We start from the raw sequence: 25,191 nt of genomic DNA on the forward strand, positions 1-25,191 counted from the left end.
GGATTTCTGGCAATCTTGAACTAACATTCTTGAGATCAGTAATCTGAAAAAGAAGATTTACATTGGATTGCATGTCCAACACTATATTCTATCTCCCTCTCACTGTCTATCCATCCCCTACTCATGGCCATCGTACCTTCAAACATTTCCCATCCCACTCAGTTTGCTGCAGATTCATTTTTCACTTGGGCCACTTTCAGAATTTCTAGTGCCTCTGCTAGGTGTGAGAGCAGAGCAAGTGGGCTCTTCTTTTCTGATTTGCTTAGTAATATATTGTCTGAGAACATGCAGAATGGGAGAAGACAACCCTCAAAACAAAATACTCCCACTGGGTCCTCTTGCTCAACCCCCATCACCATTAATAATGTTTCTTTTTATGACTACAGAAAATCAACACCCGAACAGAAGCTAAGCTGCACCCATCTCTGCTGACTTTCAGCAAAGAAAGAAAGGGAAACAAAGAAATACAGCTAGAAGCAGGTGTTGAGGGAGAAAGATAGTTTTGTGTGTACCTACAGACAGCTCTGAGACAGAAAGTGTGCCAGGCAATACATCCTAGAACTTAGAAGGCACTGAATTGCATTTGGGACCATTGAGCAAATTAATTAGTAAGTTACCTATCTACTAATCAATCAGGCTCCTTCAGCAGCTGTGTGTTATCAGTTTTGCTCTGCAATACAGAGAGCTGAGCCACTGGGCAGCTCAACAGGAAGGAGAAGCTTAATTTGAGAGCAGATGCTTAAGAAGGGTTCATAATGACTTTAAAGGGGGGACATTATGGTTAGCTGAGAATCAAAACAGAGTGACCTGTTAGGAGGAAAGAAGCTGTTAGCTTTTATTACTGACAAGGCCGGCTCCACGGTTTTTGCCGCCCCAAGCTGCAGAAAGAGGGGGAAAAATGAAAAAAGAAAAAAAAAATCCCGCGATTGCGATCTGCGGCACTACCGCCGTCGCTTCAGTCGTCGTCTGTAATTCATCGGCTGGTCCTTCACTCCGAGAGGGAGTGAGGGACCCGCCGCCAAATTGCCGCCGAAAACCCAGACCTGCCGCCCCTCACCATTGGCAGCCCCAAGCAGCTGCTTGCTGACCTGGTGCCTGGAGCGGGCCCTGATTGCTGACTAAGACTGACCACAGAACTCAGCTAGGGACGTAGACTTCATGGCAGCTAGAACATCAGTGAAGTTCAACAAAGGAATTGAAAACTGAGATAGTTGATTCCCAAACTACTACTAGTTGTCCAGTGGTTAGGATGCTATCCTGAGTCTCAGTAGATCCAGATGCAATTCCCTTCTCCATCACAGACTTCCTGTGTGACCTTGAGCAAATCCATTTACAATATGCCCTTATGACTAGCAAAAACACATGCAATTACACATTATTTCCCCTGACACCATTCTAGTCTTCCCAAGGCTTACATTGTTTATCAGACTAAGACTAGAAGTGTAGTATTGACAGCATTGACTTCAACAGTACTTTTCAACTTGTATTTTATTAAAAAGACAAACTATACCAGAGATACAGGAAGGTCCTGTCTGGTATGGCAAAGATAGATTCAGTGTGTGAGGTCTAGGGTACCAGAAAGTTGCGGTGATCTCTTGTCTATTCTACAAGCAATCAGCAACCAGAGTCTTCTGCTAGAAACAGGTGTTTAATATATTCTCTAATGATCTGTGAAAGGTAGTCAACAGTGAAGTGGCCGGATTTCAGATGAAACAAAATTAATAAGGGTAAAGACTAAGTAGAAGAATCTAACAAAGGTAGGTGAAAGGGCCTAGGTAATTCAGTGCTGACAAATTTAAAATAATAAACAGTGGAAGGAATACTCTGAACTACTCATACACACTGGGATGATATATACTAATATGTGTTACTGGACAGTATTGGCAACCGGATACTTGAACAGATGGACTATTGGGTGGATCAACATGGTCATTCCTATTTTCCTACCCTATTATTAAAGGATATTCCTGTCTGCACAAGTTCTTCACAAACAAAAAACAAGGCAAAGTCAATGAAAGTAGGCAATTCCACTCTAGCCAAGCTCAGTTTATCACCAAATACACATCTTTGTGTGCTTACATATTTATATGAGTACGATTATATGCAAGTTAGCTGTAGAACTTTACAAGCCCTGCAGAATTTGCTAACTGATTTCCAAGGGTATACATACTTTATCTCATCATAAGGTAATTTACATCCATTGCCTGATATGGGGTGTTGGGCCTCGTGCCACATGCCTTTCTTACTTGAATAGTCCGTACTCTTACTGGAGGTCTTACTGGAGACAATGTGACTACTCATGACAGGATGAGGTTTAGAATCAGGCCCTATGTGTGTTAGAATCCAGGAGCCGACATGAGAGTGTAGCAGGTAATATATGCACATCAAGAGAGGGTCATCTGTTCTTCTTTTGGCACACAATGAAAGCAAAAAGATGCAGACCCGCAGAGGCTGACTGATTGAGCTGAACATCCTTCTGCTCATCTGGCACCCAACTAGCAAAATAAAATATATTTTGGCTTGGGTATACAAGGGAGTCACTGATTGTTTGTAAGTGCATATGACTGATGGTGTGGAAGATAGAGAGGAAAGGGGGAAATTTGATGTCCTGGATGTGAACAGCATTAGCTACAGCAGAAACCAGGCAGGTCACCTAGATTTCAGGAAATAGAACATGTCTTTATGATGCACATGAAAAGTCCATTCCAAATTTCTTTTTGGTTGTAGCCCATCCAAGTCAATTTGCCGTAAAGAGGTTGCCAGCTTGCAGCAGAAGAAGCTGTGTGATAGTTTTTTTTATGAACCCAGGTTAGCTGGTGCTAAGATAAAATTTATGGCAGTTCCAATTTGAAGTAATTAATGTGCTCCTATCTCCAGAACTATGTCCCTATCTTTGGCATGGTTAAAAAAAAGGGGGGAAGGAAAGATTCTGTAAATCTTTTAGAAAAACAAGAATCTCAAAAACTAATACAAAATATGTAAAGAATACAAAAGACAACTGTGGTGTCAAGACAGCACAGTATGTTAAACTCACTTCAAAAAGTGTTTCCTCTCATCTGAAACGAGAGAACAATAGAAGGAAGAAAAAGTTAATAATAAAATAATTGATAATACTTGTTATAATAGGGACAGTTAGAATGTTTTTCCCCCATGAAAAATTTTGAATGTTCATAAAAAATCTTAACACCTCCCCCCCACAAAAAAAAATCAGCTTAAAATTTTTGGTGTTGTGGCTTTTGGTTTTCCAATTAAAAAATCATCCCACGCCCCCAAGGAATGTGTACACTTTCTGACTTTTGTTTAGTTGAAAACCCAGGTTTTTGTCCAAAAAGAGTTGATAGAAAATTTTCAACTAGCCATAACAATATTTCTACTCTTATTTAGATTGTGATAGTTTAGATATTGCTACCACTGATTGGCTCATTATACCGACAAATTTTGTATGCAGATGGTCTATGTTCGAATTACTGTGAGTCATGCCCCACCACTGTGGCCCAGTTCACACTGTCATATGTTTGTTTCACCCATCTACTGCTTTTTGTCTTAAACTAAATCAGATCCATGCACAGAGATTCATTGAAGTCAAACACTGCTGAGAGCAGCTCAAAGCTTTGCTCAGAGCACAATGTAATTCACAAAAATACAACGAAAATGTTAGGTAGGAAATAATACAGATTGTATTGCTCCAGATGTACACCGGAGGAACCCTGTTGATTCCAGTGGAATTCCACTGGAATCCAGCTAGAGTAACACAGTGGAGTATCAGCACTTTATTTAATTATGTATTTATTTTACAATGGAAGCTGAGATTCTCCTTCATGGAAGCTTATGAGTGGTTTTGTTAGCAAGAGGCTCTCGCCAGCACATCCCTGGTAGCGAGTGTTTTGGGCTCTTGCCTCATTTCTGCCTTCATTTTGTTTTCAGTTACGGCAGTGCTCATGTAAAGTAACTGCACTGAAGTCAGGAGACTTCGAATTTACACTGGTCCAAGTGAGAGCAGAAATTGGACTGCAACATGTGGGCTGGGGAGGGTGAAGCAACAGAGCCAGGATGGAGTTGGGAGGATGACACACATTACATAGAAGCCCATACAATGCATTTAAAATAATTATTTTAAAATATTCACAATTAAACTTACATTGAGGAAATAAATTATTTTGTATTAATTTTTGCATGACAGAAAGCAGTGGCACTGCATGCAACCTTCCCTTTCACACCTGGATAGGGTAGTTAAAATATTGTGCTATTTCATGCACTGTGTATTATATTATACAGCCTACAAATTGAGGAACACCCTCAACACCCAATGGAAAGATATCCATTGACACACTGCACATTGGATTGGATGATGAGGCCCTGATAAGGCATGGTGCTTAATCACATACTCAACTTCAAGCACGTGAGTAATTCTATTGCCAATGGGAATACTCATTTGCTTAAAATCAGGCGCATGTGTCAATAGTTTGCTGAATTTGAGCCTGAAATAGGAAATAATAGTGTGAGATTATGTCATTAAAGATGTTGATATGCCTCCACAGCCAAAGCTGTGCTCAGGCTAGCCTGCTTGAGTCAGCTTGAACCCAGCTAGCACAGATACCAATAACAGGGAAGACAGTGCAGTGTGGGTTTCAGCATAAGTCTGGAATGGATCTTGGGTGCACATTTTATTCACTAGCCCACTCTGTAATCCATGCTGTGCTGGCTGTTCACTACTGTTTGCTAACCACACTAGTTGGATTGATGATAGCTCAGGTAGGCTAGTCTGAGCAGAGTTTCTACGGGGGAGACATACCCTAAATGGTAACGTGTGCACAGAATGGGGCAGAATTAAGGTTGTTGAAGCAACATTTACTTTGGCCATTCTTCATTTGTGCATACTTTATCGTACAGCCCTAGTGTTCTTTTAATGTTGGAGGGTTTTTTTGCTGTTTTTTTTGTTGTTTTTTTAGTATAAGCTATTATAATATTTGGGTAACTGGGGAGTTCAACATCTCTAAGAAATGAGTTTGAATGTTCTATTTATATTTCCTGCTACCCACAATGTAATGGCATTAAGGACCCAGGCCTGAAAATTCTCTGTCCCTGGGACTCTCATTGATTTCAATGGGAGTTCTGATTGTAGAGGGCTTGCACCCTCAAGCCATAGGACACTGCTGACCATATGCTCATGGTGATTAATGACACTTCTCTGGTGCATTGAAAGCACTTGTCTTCACCTCATGCGTCGCGGTACAGCCAAGGTACCCCATCAATCAGCATAACCACACAGTCTGCCATTCATTATCATTTAATTAAACAGCACAGATAATTTCTACAATTATTTCCAATATAAATATTGTGTAATGCCTTGGCTCCATTTAGCCTTAACAGGGGAATACAAACAATGAGAGAGGAATGAAATATAAATTTGAGCAAAACAACATACACAAATAGTAGCTAGCCCTTTAAAAATATATTTAGCTTGACAAACCAAGGGTGAATAGAATGGTCCGCCAAGCACAGTGGTTAAGGGTAGGGGCGGCTCTAGGTATGTTGCCTCCCCAAGCATGGCAGGCAGGCTGCTTTCGGCAGCTTGCCTGTGGGAGGTCCCCAGTCCCGTGGATTCGGCGGCACGCCTGCAGGAGGTCCGTCAAAGCCGTGGGACCAGCGGATCCTCTGCAGGCATGTCGCTGAAGGCAACCTGCCTGCCGCCCTCTCAGCAACCAGCAGAGCACCCCCCCGTGGCTTGCCGCCCCAGGCATGCGCTTGGCGTGCTGGTGCCTGGAGCTGCCCTTGGTTAAGGGTGAGAATACTGAAATGATTTATTAAAAAATAAATCCATTTGCCCACCTTACAGGGATCTTGTGAGGAGTAGTTAATTAATGTCTACTGAGGGGCTGATCCAAACCTCAGTGAAGCCAATAAATGTCTTTTCCACTAATTCCAATGGTCTTTTGTTCAGGGCTTTGAGTTATGTGGATGAAAGCCACTATGGAAGTGCATGATATTATTCCTGTTAGGTGAAATTCACACTTGGGCAGTGAGACAGAAGAAGACCTAGGCATCAGTGGGAATTAAATGGTACATTGGTTTTGTGCAAGCTTTCTGCATGGAGTGAATTTCACTCGTTCAGTGTATTGGGGAATTGTAATAAAAATGCATGGCTCGTTTCTCCTTTCCTAAGTTCCTTATAAGCCCTAACTTTGGACTTATGGTGAAATTTTTAAAAGGCTTCAGCATTGCCTTAGTTCTGCTGCCACTGAAATCAATAGTAAAACACCTGTTGCCTTCAGTGGGAGGGGACAGAAGCCGACACTGAGGCCTTTGAAAATCCCACTCTAAGGCTGCAAATTTGTTTCCTTTTCTACTCGCTAAGCTGCCCCTATTGCCTTGTGTTTTTCAGAGGATGCTTATAAAACTCAAATACGAATAGATGATGAACCGGCTTACTTGGACATTCTAGACACTGCTGGACAGGTGAGTAATCTCTTAATGTATAATTTTGTAACAGAGGTAAAAGCAAAGACCTTAACCTCCAATATATGGGTCACAAGGATGGAGACAAGCTTCACTATTCAAGTATGAAAGGAGAAGTGTCAGCACAACATGTGAGAATTAGTACAAAAGAGATCAAGGGGAGCATCAGAAATATAATGTGACTCAGTTACTTGACCAGTAGAGATAGGCAACATTAGAGCAAATGATTAGTACAACAAAGGTTTTTCACATATGCACATGGAGAGTGTGTTGTAATAAAGGCATGCATAAATGTTACTGCACATTTAATCTTAATGTTTCTGATGTTTCTAGTCAATAATACCAATATTTTGTAATTTACTTATACCATTCAATTTATGTATATTTTTCCCCTCTCTCTTAAATTCCATTGCCAATAGTTTGGTGATAAATGTCTGTGGACATCAATCAATGAAGTTTTTATTATTATTATTAATTATTATTATTATTATTATACAGTAAGGTTGTCATAAACAGATAGCTAAGGGTTAATGTCTCTTTCACCTGAAACACCTGACCAGAGAACCAATCAGGAAACTGGATTTTTTCAACTTTGGGTGGAGGGAATTGTGTCTCGGGGTCTTTTGTTTTCTGTCTGCCTGTTTCCTCTGAGCTTTGGAGAAGTAGTTCTATTTTCTAGTCTTCTGTTTCTAAGTGTAAGGACAAAGAGATCAGATAGTAAGTTCTATGGTTTCTTTTCTTTGGTATTTGCATGAATATAAGTGCTGAAGTGCTTTGATTTGTATTCTTTTTGAATAAGGCTGTTTATTCAATATTCTTTTAAGCAATTGACCGTGTGTTGTATTATCTTAATACAGAGAGAACATTTGTATTTTTTCTTTCTTTTTATATAAAGCTTTCTTTTAAGACCTGTTGGAGTTTTTCTTTACTTCAGGAAAATTGAGTCTGTACTCACCAGGGAATTGGTGGGAGGAAGAAATCAGGGGAGGTCTGTGTGTGTTGAATTGGCTAGCCTGATTTTGCATTTCCTCTGGGTGAATAGGAAAGTCCTTTTTGTTCCCAGGACTGGGGAACGGAGAGGGGGAATCACTCTGTGTAGTTTCACAGAGCTTGTGTCTGTGCATCTCTCCAGGAGCACCTGGAGGGGGGAAGGGAAATAGGATTATTTCCCTTTGTTGTGAGACTCAAGGGATTTGGGTCTTGGGGTCCCCAGGGAAGGTTTTTCAGGGGGACCAGAGTGCCCCAAAACACTCTAATTTTTTGGGTGGTGGCAGCAGGTACCAGGTCCAAGCTGGTAACTAAGCTTGGAGGTTTTCATGCTAACCCCCATATTTCGGACGCTAAGGTCCAAATCTGGGAATAAGGTTATAACATGAGTGGCAGCGGCGGGATATAGACAGAATCCAGAAGCCAGTAGGAATATTATATTTTTCTTTTCTCTGCTAAGGGCTTTTTAGCAGAGAGAAACAGTTTGGTTTTAAAAGGGAACCAGAGAGAATTTTTTTTTTTTCTGCTCTCTCTAGCAGTTTGTGGTTTGCATGTTAAGCGAGAAGACTGTTAAGGGTCTTTTGTCATGCAATAGCCCTCCCATTAGGAGGCAAGTAGCAGCACTTATATGCATGCAAATAAAGTGGTTTTTCTGGTTTCCCTTCATTGAACATTAGCTAGAGAGAGAAAGGGGAAAAAAGCACTGTTGCTAGGCAGACTTCAGGAGGCAACAGAGCCTGCAGTTCAAAAGAGAAACACCGGAGGGCACCCCAACACAAGAAAACAGAAACCATGTCTACCAGGACAAAAATGGAGGCCGAAGACCAATTAAAAGAAGCTGAACACAGGCGACAGATGGAGATGAAAGAAAAGGAAGAAAGCATCAAACTGGCAGCCTTCCAAAGAGAACAGGCAGCCCAAGAGGCAGCACACAAAAGAAAACTAGAAGAAGAAGAGGTGGCCCACCGCCGAGAAATGGAAAAGCACCAAAAAGAAATGGAAAAGCACCAAAAAGAAATGGAAAAACAACAAAAAGAAATGGAAAAACAACAAAAAGAGAATGAAATAGGCCAAAACAGAGTGACTTACCTGGGGCACCAGGTGGGTCGAGGAACCATAAACCCCCTACAGGCCAAGGTGGATGCTATCCAAAAGTGGCCTGTCCCAAGGTCAAAAAAACAGGTCCAATCCTTCTTAGGCTTGGCCGGATACTACAAGCGATTTGTACCACACTACAGCCAAATCGCTGCCCCATTGACCGACCTGACCAAAAAGACCCAGCCAAATGCAGTTAAGTGGACTGATGAGTGTCAAAAGTCCTTTACCCAGCTTAAGGCGATGCTCATGTCTGACCCTGTACTCAGGGCCCCGGATTTTGACAAACCATTCCTAGTAACCACAGATGCATCTGAGCGTGGTATAGGAGCAGTGCTCATGCAGGAAGCAACAGATCACAACTTCCATCCTGTCGTGTTCCTCAGCAAGAAACTGTCTGAGAGGGAAAGTCACTGGTCAGTCAGTGAAAAGGAATGCTATGCCATTGTGTACGCCCTGGAAAAGCTACGCCCATATGTTTGGGGACGGCGGTTCCAACTACAAACTGACCATGCTGCACTAAAGTGGCTTCATACTGCCAAGGGGAACAACAAAAACCTTCTTCGTTGGAGTTTAGCTCTCCAGGATTTTGATTTTGAAATTCAGCACATCACAGGAGCTTCTAACAAAGTTGCTGATGCACTCTCCCGTGAGAGTTTCCCAGAATCCAGTAGTTAAAAAGTGTTCTTAAAATGTAAAAGTCTGTTAGTTATATACTTAGTAGTATATGTAAAGGTGCATGTGTTGTATTAATCTGTTTATTTTCAAGTTCTAGAAGGAAATTGCCGCCAGTGAGCTTCCCCACTGTCTGCAATTTGGGGGGCGTGTCATAAACAGATAGCTAAGGGTTAATGTCTCTTTCACCTGAAACACCTGACCAGAGAACCAATCAGGAAACTGGATTTTTTCAACTTTGGGTGGAGGGAATTGTGTCTCGGGGTCTTTTGTTTTCTGTCTGCCTGTTTCCTCTGAGCTTTGGAGAAGTAGTTCTATTTTCTAGTCTTCTGTTTCTAAGTGTAAGGACAAAGAGATCAGATAGTAAGTTCTATGGTTTCTTTTCTTTGGTATTTGCATGAATATAAGTGCTGAAGTGCTTTGATTTGTATTCTTTTTGAATAAGGCTGTTTATTCAATATTCTTTTAAGCAATTGACCCTGTGTTGTATCATCTTAATACAGAGAGAACATTTGTATTTTTTCTTTCTTTTTATATAAAGCTTTCTTTTAAGACCTGTTGGAGTTTTTCTTTACTTCAGGAAAATTGAGTCTGTACTCACCAGGGAATTGGTGGGAGGAAGAAATCAGGGGAGGTCTGTGTGTGTTGAATTGGCTAGCCTGATTTTGCATTTCCTCTGGGTGAATAGGAAAGTCCTTTTTGTTCCCAGGACTGGGGAACGGAGAGGGGGAATCACTCTGTGTAGTTTCACAGAGCTTGTGTCTGTGCATCTCTCCAGGAGCACCTGGAGGGGGGAAGGGAAATAGGATTATTTCCCTTTGTTGTGAGACTCAAGGGATTTGGGTCTTGGGGTCCCCAGGGAAGGTTTTTCAGGGGGACCAGAGTGCCCCAAAACACTCTAATTTTTTGGGTGGTGGCAGCAGGTACCAGGTCCAAGCTGGTAACTAAGCTTGGAGGTTTTCATGCTAACCCCCATATTTTGGACGCTAAGGTCCAAATCTGGGAATAAGGTTATAACAAAGGTTAAAGAAAAAAATAGAATAAAATCAAGCACAGCACTATTTGAAACAGTTATACAGTGGATTCACCTCTGTCAGTCTGTAGGGAGTGCATAGTTAGATGAATGTTGTAAATCTTGCTCTACTGTTCCACCAGAAATTCTGGAAAATCTATGAGGACCATGTTGTTATATATCAACTGGAAAGCACTAGGGCACTCCAGAGAAAGTTTATGGCCTGTTTCAGCCCACTCCAGATTTTTGGAAGTCCCCTCAGCCACTTCAGTCATTTGGTTCTCTCCCCCTAAAATCTCACCTTCCTAGTAAACAAAACTCTGTCATGATTTTAGCTAGGAGAAGGCAGTAGGAAAATCTGAAAGTGACTTTTTTTTTTGTTTTCCTATGTATAAAAATACTGATTTTGATATACTTGCTGCAAAAATATAAGGCAAACATAACAATTAAAAGAGGGATTTTCCTAAAATGCTCAGTGTCTGTCTAACGCTAGCCCAGTTAAGTGACAGGATCAACACTGAGTTCTTTTAAAGTTCTCACCCTAAATATCAAGCTTCACCAGCCAAGAGATGAGGTAAAAATTCTCAAAAGATGGCCCAGCAACCCACATTTCTGCACTTATCTCACAACTTGCTGATTTTTAGTGATTCAGGGAGCATGGTCTGGTAGATGGAGCATCAGGCTAGGCATTAGGACACAAATGTTCTTCTGTCATCGCTGCCATTGACTTGCACTGTAGCATATGGAGAAGCCCCAGCTCAGTTTCCTTTTCCATTAAAAAACAAAAAAGGGTATAAAACATACACAGTCTTGTGGAGCTATTTAAAAGTGTTTAGAACTATTATTGAGTCAGAGGGCCAGATTCTCAGCTCATATGAATCAGCACAGCTCCGCTGACTTCATCGATTATACTGACTTGTGCCAGCTGAGGATTTGAACCAAACTTTTAGCTTTGTTTGTGTGAATGCATTATATGTGGTTGAGTGAGTATGTGTTTTAAGAGAGCATAACTCAATGTCCACCATATCTACTGAGCTACAGTGATTGAAGCAGGCACTGCATTGAAGCATTGCATCAGAATTATTACTTTAAAAGAGGTTAAAAGCAGGAAATGTCTCTGTTTTTATATTCTCTACAATAATTTACTATAGTTGTAGAGATCTTCACTTGGGGCCTGCAGGTCTAGTGAGCAAGCCATGGCTCAGCGGTCTCTGAGTTTCAGAGTTGGCCAGGCAATCTGAAGAGCTACCAGCCAAGTTACAGTTCTCCCTGGGTTCTCCTGATTGGGCAGAGGTGTAAGGGGGAAGGGTACAGGGACCCAGGGCCTCCCTTTCCACCAGGGCCCAAGGGTGAAGATTTGAGGAGAGTCTTAGTCTCCTCTATCAGGGGAAACAGGCTAGTCTCCTTTGGACCCCTTCCTACCTCCCCTGTTCTTTCTTCAGTTTGGAGTCTGGTACCAGCCCTCAGCTTCCCTCTCAAATTGTTGTTCAAACAGTCCCAATAATTCAGACAGTTAGTTGGGGTTTCCTTGCTCACTTTTCAGTGTCCAATTGCTCTCCCTTGTTGGGGAAAAGCAAGGGAGTAAAGGGGGTCAGGACTTTGGCCTCCCAGTCCGGTCTTAACCATGGTCTGGACCCTTCCCCTGTTAGGGTGACCAGATAGCAAGTGTGAAAAATCAGGATGGGGGTAGTGGGGTAATAGACACCTATATAAGGGGAAAAATATCTGGACTGTCCCTATAAAACTGGGACATCTGGTCACCCTATCCTCTGTAGACTCCTTGGTGCCAGAAGCTGCAACCTGGCTGCAGACAGTCTCTCCTTCACACTCCTCCCTGCTTGACTGTCCCCTTTTAAGCAGGTCCTCCATTTGCTGCATGTTCTGCAGCTGCTGAGGGGCAGGGTCTTTTTGGCCCAATACTGCTCCAAAAGTCCCTTACCTTTAGGCCTGGCCTACACTAGAAAATTAGGTTGGTTTAATTGTATTGGTCAGGGGTATGAAAAATCCACTGCCATAAGCAGCATTGTTAAGCCAGCCTAAATCCCATCAGCACAGATAAAGTCTATGCTGAAGCGGTACAGTGGAACAGCTGTGCCACTGTAGCGTTTTAGGTGTAGACAAGCCCTTAATATGGAGTATGTAAGCCCCATCAAAATAATATAATAATCATCTCACAGTCTTGTACAACTGAGGCCTAAAAGATAGTTTCAGCCGTTAAGGAAAGTTACCTCAGACCACTTACAGTTTAGTTTAGGATAACCACTTTGATTGGATGGAAGGAAGGGAAAACCATACGAAAAATAAGAAACACCACTTTATTATAAGGAACTTTTTGGGAAAACCCCATTTTCCTTAGCATATCATGTATGTTTCTCTCCAATGTACATTTCTACTGCCCTCCAGTATACAATGGAATTATCATAAGCTTCAATGTAATATTTAAAATGGTAGTTATCAGTTTTAAAACATTTCAATAATCTTAAAATAAAGGATGGGTGGTCACCTGCCTCAGCTACTTTTTTTTTATTGTGCCAGTTGAAAATGTTTTATCATTTAAACTTTGAACACTGTATAACTCCATGAGCCTTTTGAAGTTACGCAACATGCCTGCCACGAGTTCCAGGTTTAACAGTTTGATAAAAGGGCAAGCAACTCATATGCTATGTAGAATTAAATCAAATATAGAGAGAATATTTCCATTAAAACTGCTCCTTTGCTAGAACATACCCCTCACAAAGGGCCAGTTTGCTCATGCTAGTGTAAAATTGGAGTAACTTCACTGAGGAGTTCTTTCCTGACATGAATTAGTGTAAAAGAGAGCAGAATTTGTCCCAATAAAATCTGGTGAATTATTTTTAGAGAAGATAATGTCACGGCATAGGTAGAAGTAGCAAATGTGATCTATCTAAAATATCTTTAATCCTTTGCCAGTTGTGTATATACATAAATTATAACTTTGAACTTCTGACTGAATGCTGTGATTCGTTCCCATTTAATATCTTTATGCTAGAATTGGGCCCAGACTGAAAAGTTTATATCTGGTATATATCTGAATTTGTATCAAAATCTGGAGTGTTCAGATAAGGGACTGTGGGGAGGGGAGATTGGGGCCATTGTAAAGATAGATGCCATTTGAGAAATAGATTTCTGGTTCTGAACTTCTACAAATAGTTTAAAAGAAAAACAGGTGACCAAGCCATCAAGTTAAGGTGATTTTGAATCCAGTCAATTGTTTTTTTCTTCTCCTTAAATGGAGACCATCAAACCTGAGCAAGCTCTTACCACAAAAAAAGAGTACATATGTTGTGTGAATCCCAAATTCCTGCCTCTGTGCACCACTGGTCCTTCTCTGCTGTCGCACTTCCCTGCTGCTGGCACGAGATATACTGGATCAATGCTTCTTTTGTCATCTCCTACCACAGATGTGTCCATGCTGTATTCTTTTTCCTTACTTGGTGTGATATGTTGAATGTTGTGTTGTACTACGGTATGTGAATAGCTCCTTCTTCTGCTAATCAGTGCACTGAAGTTGCCTACCTCCTATTCTGTTTGCATTAGAGGTGATTGGAAAGCAAAATGTTCATCCCATGAGAAACTGTGCTAGTTCTACCTTTCTTTTCATCCTAAACCGGGACAAAAAGTCAAAATGTGGAAAATTTCCCAGAACGAACATTTCAGAAATATTTTTATTTGGAAATGAGAAAACAAAAAATAAAAAGACTACTTTTTTGATTGAATTGAAATGTCTATTTAACCTGAACAGTGTCATTTTGAATTGACATTTCAGCTTAAAATCATATAAGAATGACACTGGAAGTCAAAATATCAGTTTGAAACAAATTGTTAAAAAAAAATCAACATTTTAAAATGAAATCTTTCGCTTCAATTCAAAATGTTTATTCTGAAAATCAAAATGTTTTCTTGAAATCATTATTTTCCTGTGGAAAACTTTGATTTTGATGGAACCATGTTTTCAGGAGAAAATTTTTTTCATTGGATATTTTCCTAACATCTCCAGTTTGCAGGCTGTGGTTGCTTCAAAGCCTGATTCTGATGTTTTTGGAGTTAATAGCAAAACTCCATTTGACCACGGGAGCAGGATGGAGCCCTTACTGAGAAGGAGGCTTGAGTTGAGTTTTCAGCCTCTTTCCTTTATTAAATATGTCCCTTGAAACTCATTCCTATGCTGCTCTCTGTTGGTTGTTCTCACAGTGTTCCCTGATGCATCAGGCCTGAGTCTTCTTTCACATAAATATGTCTTACACCAGTGTAACTGCATTGCTCTCAAAGGACTGGTTCTGGAATTATACTGGTGTAAGTGAGAGGAAACTCAGGCTTTTAGTCCTTTATTTCTGCCTCAGATCTGCCAACTGATTATCGGTGACTGGCACCCCCCCCACACACACAGCTGTCCCAGCCCACAAAGAGCTGTCACGTAGAACCTTGGAAACATTTAGCATGTTCAGTCATTTTTCATTCTAAGCTCAAAATGTGTTGCTGCTTCTGCAGCCCTGTTTAAATCCCTCCCTCCAGACACAGCAGTTATCTCCTTTGTTACGTTCTTCCACCCTTTGCTGACATAAGGCTTTTATTCTTTGGCTCATGATCCCAAGCTCTTTATTGAGCCCCCACAAAGGGCTTTTTTTTTAAAAAAAGCACTACCCAGTACCCTACTTGCAGAAAGAGAACCCTAGACAGGCAGGCAAACTTGTTTGCACACAGAGAAGGTTCTTGCACAGAAAAAATGGGTTAATGCGCCTCACAATCAGAACTTACACATGCGCAATTATTGGACCAATTTTGCATGTCCAAATGGTGTATTTTTAAATGCAGTTGATGCAGCAGACTATTTTCTAGACTGAAAAACTGGCCTTAAAGTGCTAAGGGATATCATTTAAGGGAGAATTTCCTTTGTCTAGAGCGGTTTGTGTTTTAATTCATTTTGAGACAGGCATTTCCAACCTGACAACAACAGTACAGTCTGTACTGAAATCTGTCTATCAAATTGCTAGTAAATCACAAGACATATTTATTCCGCCAGCCTCCAAGACTAAGATTTTTACCCTCTGCTTCAAGCTTTGAAGAGGGTACCATATTAACCCAAGAGCTCTTCAGATAAACACACTTTTCCAGACTAAACATCATAGTCTGATGACTCACTCAGATTGTTATCTGTGATCCTTCTAGTTATTCTCAAAACATGTTGCTCTATAATCCTGAATCAGTGCTAGTCAAATTCCAAACCAAGCTACTGAAGCTTATCTAAAGGAAATTTAAAATGAAGCTGTGGTAGTAATTATATTTTAATGGGCCTTTAGACCTTATTCTTTTGTGGAGAAAATAACTTTAATGCACATTCTCTTATATACTGTAATGTATAAATGAAATATTCCTATTTTTGAAGACATTGTATTAGTGAGCTAAACTGTGAACGTTGTTAACTCAGTGTGCTAAGTGAATAGCACGAATTTAATTTTCTTTTTATATATATTTGTTAGGCAGGTTGTTGCCGGCATTCAGAAAAAAAATCAGACCATGATCCTGAATGCTTTGTTGAATTCCTTATCACGGCAAACTACTCTATATTTTGACACTCAGTCTTGCAGACAGAGACAAAATCCATCTCATCACTACATCACTTTGTTTCCAAAGCTGCAAATTTGGGAGAAGCATTTGAGGTTTGGGGAAGGTATTAAACAAAGATATTCTGGTAAATCATAGATTCAGTGACAGTAATAGATCATAACAGTAGAGGGTTTTTTCTTGTTCACTTATAATCTATGGCAAGGCTTTCACTGACTTCAATGGGAGACGTGCCTATGTTGTGTAAAGATAATTTGTCTAGCTGGAGCAGGTGTTTGTGAGCTAAGATTTCTTTGTTATTTCCTGTCTCTGTAATCAAAGGAATCACATCATAACCAAGGGCGTCACTTTACCTTTCTACACCTGTTTACCCCTCTGTCAGATAGGTGAAATATATGGCTGTAGGAAGCAGATATTGACTTACGGTGAATATCAGAGTTTACTGATGCCAGAGGTCCCCACTCCTCTTCCCCTCAAAAAATCATATCACTGTGGCACCAATGGGATGACCCAAGGTATCACTGTGACCTGACCCATGTCTTATAGTAGCCAGTATTTCTACCACTCCCCTTTCCTAGAGATTCTTATTGCAGGACAAGGCAGATTCTGTTCATGGTTAGAGTTCCATACTAGGGCTGGGTGAAAGTTTTCAATTTAAACTCTTTTCCTTAAATATAAAAAAACTTTTTTTCTAAACAAAAATCTATTGGAAAATATGTATTTCATTTGAAATTGGTTTTTCCCCCCAAACACACAAAAATTAGTGGCTTTGATATATATGGGTTTTCCAAAACAAAACAGCAGTTTGTGCTTTTCCCCACAGAGCCACAAGCAAACAGAACCACCACAACAAAAACCCAGAAAATTTCCAAGAAAAAAATGGGGCAAATATTGTTTTTGTTTGTTTCCATTTTTTTTTCAGGAAATTACCTACCATTTTCCAAACAGTTTCATAATGAGCTTACATCCACCACTACTCAAACTCCCCACCCCCACCCCAGCTCTTACAGCACCACATCATTATGTAGCTCTGTCCTTTTAGCGACACCAGTATCCCATTTCTGTTACCAGCATTACCGCTCTGATGAGAGGTGGATGTCCTTGGAAGCTGCTTCTCAGGGGAGGAGAAATCAGTGACATAGGTATATGCTAAATACAAATTGCTTTATTTACACATATATAGTAGACATGGCCACAAACAGCAGACAGGCAATCCCATATTTCAGAAGACTCATTCCAGACACCAATATCTGCTGCTCAGGAACCAACTCTGCACTGACAACTGATTCCAGCAAGAGAAAATCTTCTTGCTACTTGGAACAGCATTCTCAAAACAGAACCTCGAGACTTAAACTCACAACAGTGCAAGCACTTCTTCCCAGAGTAAAAACATGCTTACACATTCAGATCATGTGTAACAGTACTGCCATAACAGAAGAAATACTTGACCAAGTGTATGACCTCTGGCAGAAAGTGGGGTTGTGAGCACCTTGCAGGCTTTGGATCAATGGGAGTGTAAAAGTGTTTTGGTGCAAGGCAACCATGGCTCAGAAAAAGCTTGCAGTGTTTCATGCTGCACTATAGCCACTGGATTGGCTGATGGGGGCTCCAAAGTAGGCTGCAAGGAAAAGAGGGGGCCATTCAAGCAAAAAGGTGTCGAGGTGCCAGTGATGAGTTACTTACAGTGGCACTGGAACAATTTGTATAGTGGGAGGTTCTGAGAGCCATTAAACCAAACTGTAAATCCTGAATATGATTAAACCCACTTCAAGACAGGGGGTGCAGCAGCACCCCCCCATCCCTAGTTTCAGCACCTACGGGTACCTATTCATGTCTTATCTGAACTGCCCAAACCTTTTGAACCTGCCAGATTGCACTAGGAATCTCACACAAAAAGGCTTTCTAAAGATTCTTGGTATTTTCCATTTCACGATCATGGGAACTGGAAGAAGCAGAAGCTCTCTTTCAGGATACAGTATTCCTGCACTTTGGCTTCTGTTCCCAAGTAGACCCAAGAAGAGAGGTGCAACCAAATTAAATTAACAAACATCAGCAAATGTTTCAGCTTGAGTTTTCATTGCATATTCATGCTGGTAAATATTTTAATTGACTCAACTCATTTCAACTATTTTTTCAGGCTCTGGGAAATCCTGACGTGGCCGATGCTACTGTTGGGTATGAAAACATTTCAAAGGAGAAAGGAAGGGCAAAAGAGGAATTATTTCAAGTAAATTATTAATGCAATATGGAATCTTTATTATACGAGATATATTTCAGATTTGTATCTCTCTTCTTTCCTCCAGCTCAGATAGATTTTCTCTCCTGCTTTCATTAGGGAGTGATAGCTAATGAGAATATATTATTGCCACAGCAGTTTTATATAATTACCAGAACAGTGTGAGGATACAAAACAAACTTTGCTCAGCAAGTGCTTCCCTTGAAAGAACAAAAGCTCATCTGCAGATATACTGACTGCACCAATATAGGAATTTCGATCTGTTCATCATTCTGATCTCTTCTATCTTCTGCCTATTAGCTACAAATTGGCATCTGACCCCTATTTTAAGGCAGAGGGAGAAAAGGAAAACTGCATGAGATTTTTCTCATGGCATGTCCCCCAAATTGTTCTGACAGAGGCAAGGCTTTGAAACTTTGTCAAACTCCTGAGTAGAGAGATGAACAGAAGAAGATCAAACTCATAGATAACTAGATAGGTAATTTAGATGAGAGGAGATTCAGCCCACAGTATCTGTTTCCTGTGGGCCTAATTAGTATAAGATGAAATCAAATAAGAATGGTAGCATTGGACACCTACTTTGCACTGGTGTAAACTATTACACATGGTGTAAGGACAATGGGAAAATCAGGCCATTTGTGTCATAGAATCATACCAGACCTTTATGCTGTGATCAACACAAAATCAATACAACTAAAGAAAAGCTATTTCTTCTTTATATTGAAAGTTTTATTCACAATTCACAACTATTATGATTTGTAGAACACTACTGGTGTCCAAGCCTCAGCAAAATGCTTAGCTAAATTTCAGTGACTGGAATTTCACTATGTGTGATGACGACATGCTGTAAGAGACAAAGAAAAGCCCAGCTTGATATTCAAACCCCAGGTTAGGTTTGCAGCTCGATGGGGAGAACAATCATCTCTTGGGATTTGTAAAGTAAGCAAACTGGATGTGGAAGTCACCACAAGGCAGTAAATATGCAAGCCCAGAATGTCATTCTGAGTCACTTATCAGAACATCAATGTGTCAGTTCCATGGCCACCTGTTTTACCTTTGCTGAGCCACACTGGGGAAAATAGTTAAGTCTGTGTTTCTTGTGTGAGCTGACATGGGCTTGTTCTAATCCCTGGTGAGCCTTTGCCTGCCAGCTGCAGTCATTACCTCCACACTTCTATTATTCTGCTGTTTACTAAAATATATTTACTGAGCAGTTAATTCCTTCTCTTTACCACTTATAATGCATTTTTGTGATAAAAGATGAAAATCTGTTTTATTCTTGCCTGAATACAAATTAGGATGGAGGGAAGTGTTTTATGGCATGCAATAGACGAAATGCACCTGGGGTGTTTCGAGATAGTTAACAGTGAAGCTTTCTTCAGTGAATGCATTTAAGGAAAAATTATAAAAGTGTTTATTCCCAAGGAAGAAACCATTAGAATTAACATGAAAGCAAAAGACAGTTCACTGAGCTGGAGACTGTTGCTTCAAGGTGTTTTATTGCTAGTGTGGAGAATTGATTTAATGCTTCCAACCCTGTTTTGGGGTGAATGGAAAGACTGTGTTGACTCCCAGATGAGAGATTGTATATTTTCATTATTGAGTATAACAGGGAGGTTTGCCACTTTAAGAAAAGTTTAATTAATACATCTCCACTTGCAGCATAGGTGCAGCAAATTGGTGAATGACAGTTGCCTGAGGCCAGGAAACAGAGTAAAACCAGGAACCTTGGTGCAGAGAAGCTAGCTCTGGAATGGAGAGCTGAATGCTAGAGCTGGCTAGTTAGTAGCCTCTTTAGTAGACAAAAGGCTGCTGTCATGCTGTTTTGGGATTTCTGTTATTTTTTGTAGGGCTTTGTTCTGCTTCTTTGCTCTGTTGTGGGAAGGATCCTCGTTATTTTTTTCATCCTTACTGATTGGGAGCATCATTGTTTATAAGCCAGCCTGGCTGTTCAGTCTCCCTGATACTGAGCAACACGAAGTAAAATATTTGTGAAACAAAAATGTTTTTCTATCAGTTACTGGGGCAGCACAGCCAGAAATAAACTAGATTTATCAAGATGTAAGTAAAGACACCATTGTTTGAAAGAGCACCCCTACTAATGGTTAGTGGGGCTTATTTCAGCAGGGTTTCCGTGGCTGGACTCTAAAAGGAAGAGGGGGAGAGGAGGTTGTGATAATTGGAAAGTAAGGATGAGCCTGGGCTGGAAACCTCAAACGTAGATTCTGATACATGTCCTTAACTTCCCAAGTTGAAAAGTATTTGGATCTGGTGTTTCAGTTCAGGCTTATATCTAGTGCAGGCACATGTGGTAAAAAGAGACCATAGATCTTTGCTTCCCCCATTCCTGCCCCTGCTATATCCCCAAAACCCCCATAGCCCTAGCACTACCATAGTTTAAATAAAAAAGAGTCTAATCAAGACCACAAGCTATAATAAGTGCAAACAGACTTGGACTCTACATAATGTCTCCGAATTTTTTTTTTCATTTTGATTTAAGCTGTTACTAATGCCTGATGCTGTGGTAATGGATGTGGTATAAGACCCTCTAGAGAGAGAGAACCAAAACCCCAATGTCTCTGGATTCATTCTGTCCTAATAGTGATGTCTGTTTTCCTTAAAGGCTTTTGAAGTTTGAAAGTCTCTCAGGTATTTATAGAAGCTTAGTCTGCATAGCTAGGATGAGGGACAAGTGCACTATACTGAGGGAAAAACAAGAACTCATATCCCTGCACTGCTGCCCATTTCTAGACCCAAACATGATCCACCCTTTATAAAAGTCTAAAGTGCTACCGGGTTCTAGCTGGGATGAGAAGGCCAGGAAAACAGTAGGCAGAATGATGTAACAGAAACCTCAAGAGGGAGCCTATTTACCTGAGATTTGTAGCCCTTTTTCTGCAGATTCAGGAGATTTGGGTACACTTTGGTATTTATCCAATTAGAAGCTTAACTTCCAACAATTGGAGGCTCACCTATTATTTATTTGAAATAAGGCAACTTACTTGCCTCTTATTTCAATTGCCTCTGAAATTAATCATTGGGTGAAATTCTATGGCCAGTGTTATACAGGGGACAGAGGATCATAATGGTCCTTTCTGCCTTTAAAACCTCATTTATACTAAGGCACGTTTACACTGCTTTGGCCTCCTTGCTCTGTTTGTGTATAGTGGCACTTTTTAATTTCAGCACTTCAGCCAGCTCCATTAACTGTGCTCTTCATGGTCTAGAGGAAAAATACATGTTTCTTGTATTATGCATATATCATTTGAAAAGCTAGAGAGTCTCTGCTTCAATAGTTCTGTTAATTTTCTTGTTTGAGAGCAAGAAATGTGCTCAATGGAATGTGTGTGAGACAGAGAAACCTACCCCATGGACTGCAAGGGGTGGTTTTAGCTGAACTTGTCTGTTACACTATAAGCCACAAAAATCATTTCTGCTATTACTTACCCCAGTTTTATATTGCTTTAGCCTCATTGAGTTAAGAGAACCATACCACAGATGTTACAAAATGTCACCAGAACTAATTTCAGGTTTAAAATTCTTCATTGGGAACAGATATTATTTTGCATGATAGCTTTGTGCTGTACAACGCTAACGTTTGCAATGCGTTCTTTGCCACCTCCACTGCAGACACAGGTACTGATTCTGATTTACAGTAAGGCCCAGTCACATTGTTTTGACATCCTGCCAAAGCAGTGTAAAGAGCCTTTAAACAGGTATAATTTTACTGCCAGAGCAATGTAAAGGAGCCTTAGTGTAAATCAGTATCAGGCCCCCAGTGTTTAAGCCATAGCTACCATTCTCGTTCTGCTCTACATCTGCACTTTTATCAAATTCTCTCCACTTTCCCTTTCAGCTGAGCGGCAGATGGTTTGGTTTGTCTCAGATGGCCTGGTGCCTCCTGCTGCAAACTCCTTTTATTCTCCTTCCCTGTACAGCAGCTTTTGTTCTTGATCTTCTGAAAGTTCACTTTGGTAGGAGGAGAAAGCAGGAGGAGAAGGGTGAAGTGATAGGGCTTTTATGTTGCTCAGTAGTTTTGCAGCTTTGCTTACATTGGCGACTGGTGGCAGATTGATGTGCATTAATCAGTGCAGATAGCATCTGGGTGTAAATGTGCCAACGCATATTCCAGGATTGCCACCTTGACTCTTGTAATGCAAAACGTCTGACTGCAATTTCAGCTGGAGACAGAATCTTTTCAGTCTTTCTCACCAAAGCTGCTGTGTGTCAGTTCTTTTGCTGAGTGCTGAAAAAGTGAAATTCACCTGTTTAAGCTAGGGATGGTGCAATGCCTTCCCCACCATTAGAATTGTATAGGCGGGAAGCTGTGGAAGAAAGCAGCCATGTAACAAAAAGTTTACCTGTCAACCCTGCACAGACCGACGTGGAAGCCTGTGATCGGGTGGGATCCATGGGAATTGTCAGATTCAGCAGCAGGATCTGAATCCAGATCTACTAGGTCCCAGGTGAATGCCCAAATCAGCAGACTATAGCATCAATCTCATGATCTCTGTGTGGCTTAAGAAATATTTATATAATTATACAAAGTAGAACAATGAAGGATGGTCAGAGCGAGAGAAGATTGGAAGATGTGTTGTGATTCACTCAGTCTTAACTGATGAAGGACCAACAGTCTATGCAGAACAGTTTTAATGGGAGAGAGTGAAAGCAATGCACCCCTAAATACCCTACAACCTGGTAGTTATGGTGCTCACCTGGCAGGTGGGACACTTGAATTTAAGTCCCTGCTCCAGAGCTGGGACTCAACCCTGGGTCTCTCATGACCCTGACAAGTGCTGTAATTATTGGAGAACACACGTGTGTTTTGGGTTGACCAAAACTGTTGCCTATAAACTGTTTGCCTGGAAAAAAATTGTCTAGCTCTGTTGCCTGGTAGGCCTCCATAGCTCAAGTAATGACTTTGGACCACTTGCCCCTAGTTTGACTGAACCTGTAACTATTAACACTGACCACCATCTATTTAAATCCTGCCTCCTCTGGGATATGGTCTAGTGGTCCACTTCCTCCTACATCTCAGGCCCGGAGATATTCCAGGGAGACTAGTCTCTGCGAAAGGAAGGAACAGGAGAAGTTGGGTCTCATTATAAGAGGGAAGAGGTGTTCAGGAAGCACTTGAGAATTTTTGCATCAAGGCCTATTGACTTTAGCGAGGTGGTGTATAGAATAATGATCTTAAAGTGCATTTTCTGATAAAAGTTCACCTTCACCAAATTAATAACATTCTCACAGAAACTTAAGAAAACATCAGTTTTTGCAATAGCAAATCTCTGAAGTGAATTTTAAATCAGTACTTTCACATAGTTGTCTTCACAATGCAAGGTCATACTTTTGATTCCCCCCCACCCATTTGTCATTTGAAGTTTTTTTTTTTTGTTCTTCCTGTATCCTTCTTGTTCACTTTATCCTTGATTGTTCATTGTCACAAACAGACATACACTGGCTTTTTCCGCAAAATCCCCCTGTGGTGTGTGTGTGTGTTTAATAAATGTGAAAACTTCTTAATAAGAGTGACTCCTGTGGTAATCAGGCAGACAGCTTTGATTAAGAACATCTGTTAGCAGATTTCCAATTCTAAAGTCAAGCAGAAAACAAGACAAGCAGATATAAAAAGGGGCATTTTTCAGATTAAAGATAGGCTCCCTAAGGAGGTTCTAATCTCTTCCAAGACAGGTACAAGCTAAGATCAGACAAAAATGTATTGAGTGTGGTGCTTGAAACTGTGATGCCTTTGCTTCTATGTGTTGCACCTTTAAATTTCTAAGAGTTCCGCTTCTGTGGAAGCAGTGATTTTGTCCTCAGAGTTGCTAAAGTATGTAATAAAGGAGCAATATATTCTGTACTGTCTTGGAGATTGCTTTTGATCTGTCTTCTCTTATTTAACTCCTGGTAGTGTGGCCTACTGAATAAAGCCCTGGACTGAGATTAAGGAGTCCTTGGTGCCATTTGTTTGCTGGGTAACAGTGGGGAAGTCACTTCCCCTCATTCTGACTTGGTTTCCCAGTCTATAAAATGATATTGACCTTTGTGAGATCTGTTGAAGAGAAGAGCTAGGTAATATACTAATTATTTTTTTAATTTGGAAGTATACATTTTGATTTGTTTATACCAACATAAGAAAGGGGATCTTTTCCATGCTGGGTTGGTCTCTTGAGAATGAAGCATGGGCAGGTATCATTTACTTTTTTTTTTTAATTTTCAGCCTATTTCTTTTTCTTTGATATGTCCCAAGAGATAATGACCATATTGGTCGGTAAATAACTTGCAGTAATGTTGGAATGTTTAAAATATTCTTCCAAAATATATTTGCATGCTAAGAAATTGAAAATAAAACTGCCCATTCCTATATCTTATATTAGAGAAAGGTAGGAGAGATGTCCTAGAGGCCAAATTTAAGCTTCTAGGTAAGATATTGAAGTTCAGGACCTCCATGGCAGCGTGCTCTGAAGTGCTTTCAATTCCACCTGCAGGACCAGGTAGACAGGCTGAACTGCAATGTCTCAATGCATGGATGAGATGATGTAGGGAGGAGGGTTTTAGGTTTATTAGGAACTGGGGAACCTTTTGAGAAAGGAGGAATATTTGAGTTCCACTTAAACCAAAGTGGAACCACATTTCCAGTATGTAAAATTTTAAAAAAGTGTGTAGAGGAAATTTTAAACTAAGGGCTGGGAGAAAGGCAACAGGTATAGAGAAGCACATGGCTGGGACAGGGAAGTCCCTTAGGGAAGGATCTATTAACAGTGATTTCCTATATCCTTGTAAAGAGGAGAGGATAGAAGCTGATAAAGTTCAGGCAGGAGCTGAAGAGAATCAGTCAAATAAAAGAGTCTATTCAATTACATCACATGAAGGTAGGCTACCAAATTCTGATACATTTGATAAATGTTTATATACAAATGCAAGAAGTCTAAATACTAAGATGGGTGAACTTGAGTGCTGGTATTAATTGAGAATATTGGTATAATAGACATCACAGAAACTTGGAGGAATTATGATAATCAATGGACCACGGTAATACCAGAGCACAAAATGACAGAATGCCATTCCCCTAACAGCACAACCTACTATGTGAAAGAATGCATAGAGCCAAATATAGTGTAAATCAACTTGTATCACAGAATCTCTA

General features: G+C 40.5%; 1 protein-coding gene across 2 annotated transcripts in view; it reads left to right on the forward strand.

Moving 5' to 3' along the window:
- The window catches only part of RIT2 (Ras like without CAAX 2), a 269,088-nt gene that overhangs the window by 106,374 nt on the left and 137,523 nt on the right, over nt 1–25,191 (forward strand). For both annotated transcript variants that reach the window (XM_030567456.1, XM_030567457.1), the window contains exon 3: nt 6,383–6,456. In XM_030567456.1, coding sequence (XP_030423316.1) covers nt 6,383–6,456 — 74 coding nt within the window. The remainder of the gene's footprint in view (nt 1–6,382; nt 6,457–25,191) is intronic.

Source organism: Gopherus evgoodei, chromosome 6 (genome assembly GCF_007399415.2).
Source record: "Gopherus evgoodei ecotype Sinaloan lineage chromosome 6, rGopEvg1_v1.p, whole genome shotgun sequence".
NCBI lineage: Eukaryota > Metazoa > Chordata > Testudines > Testudinidae > Gopherus > Gopherus evgoodei.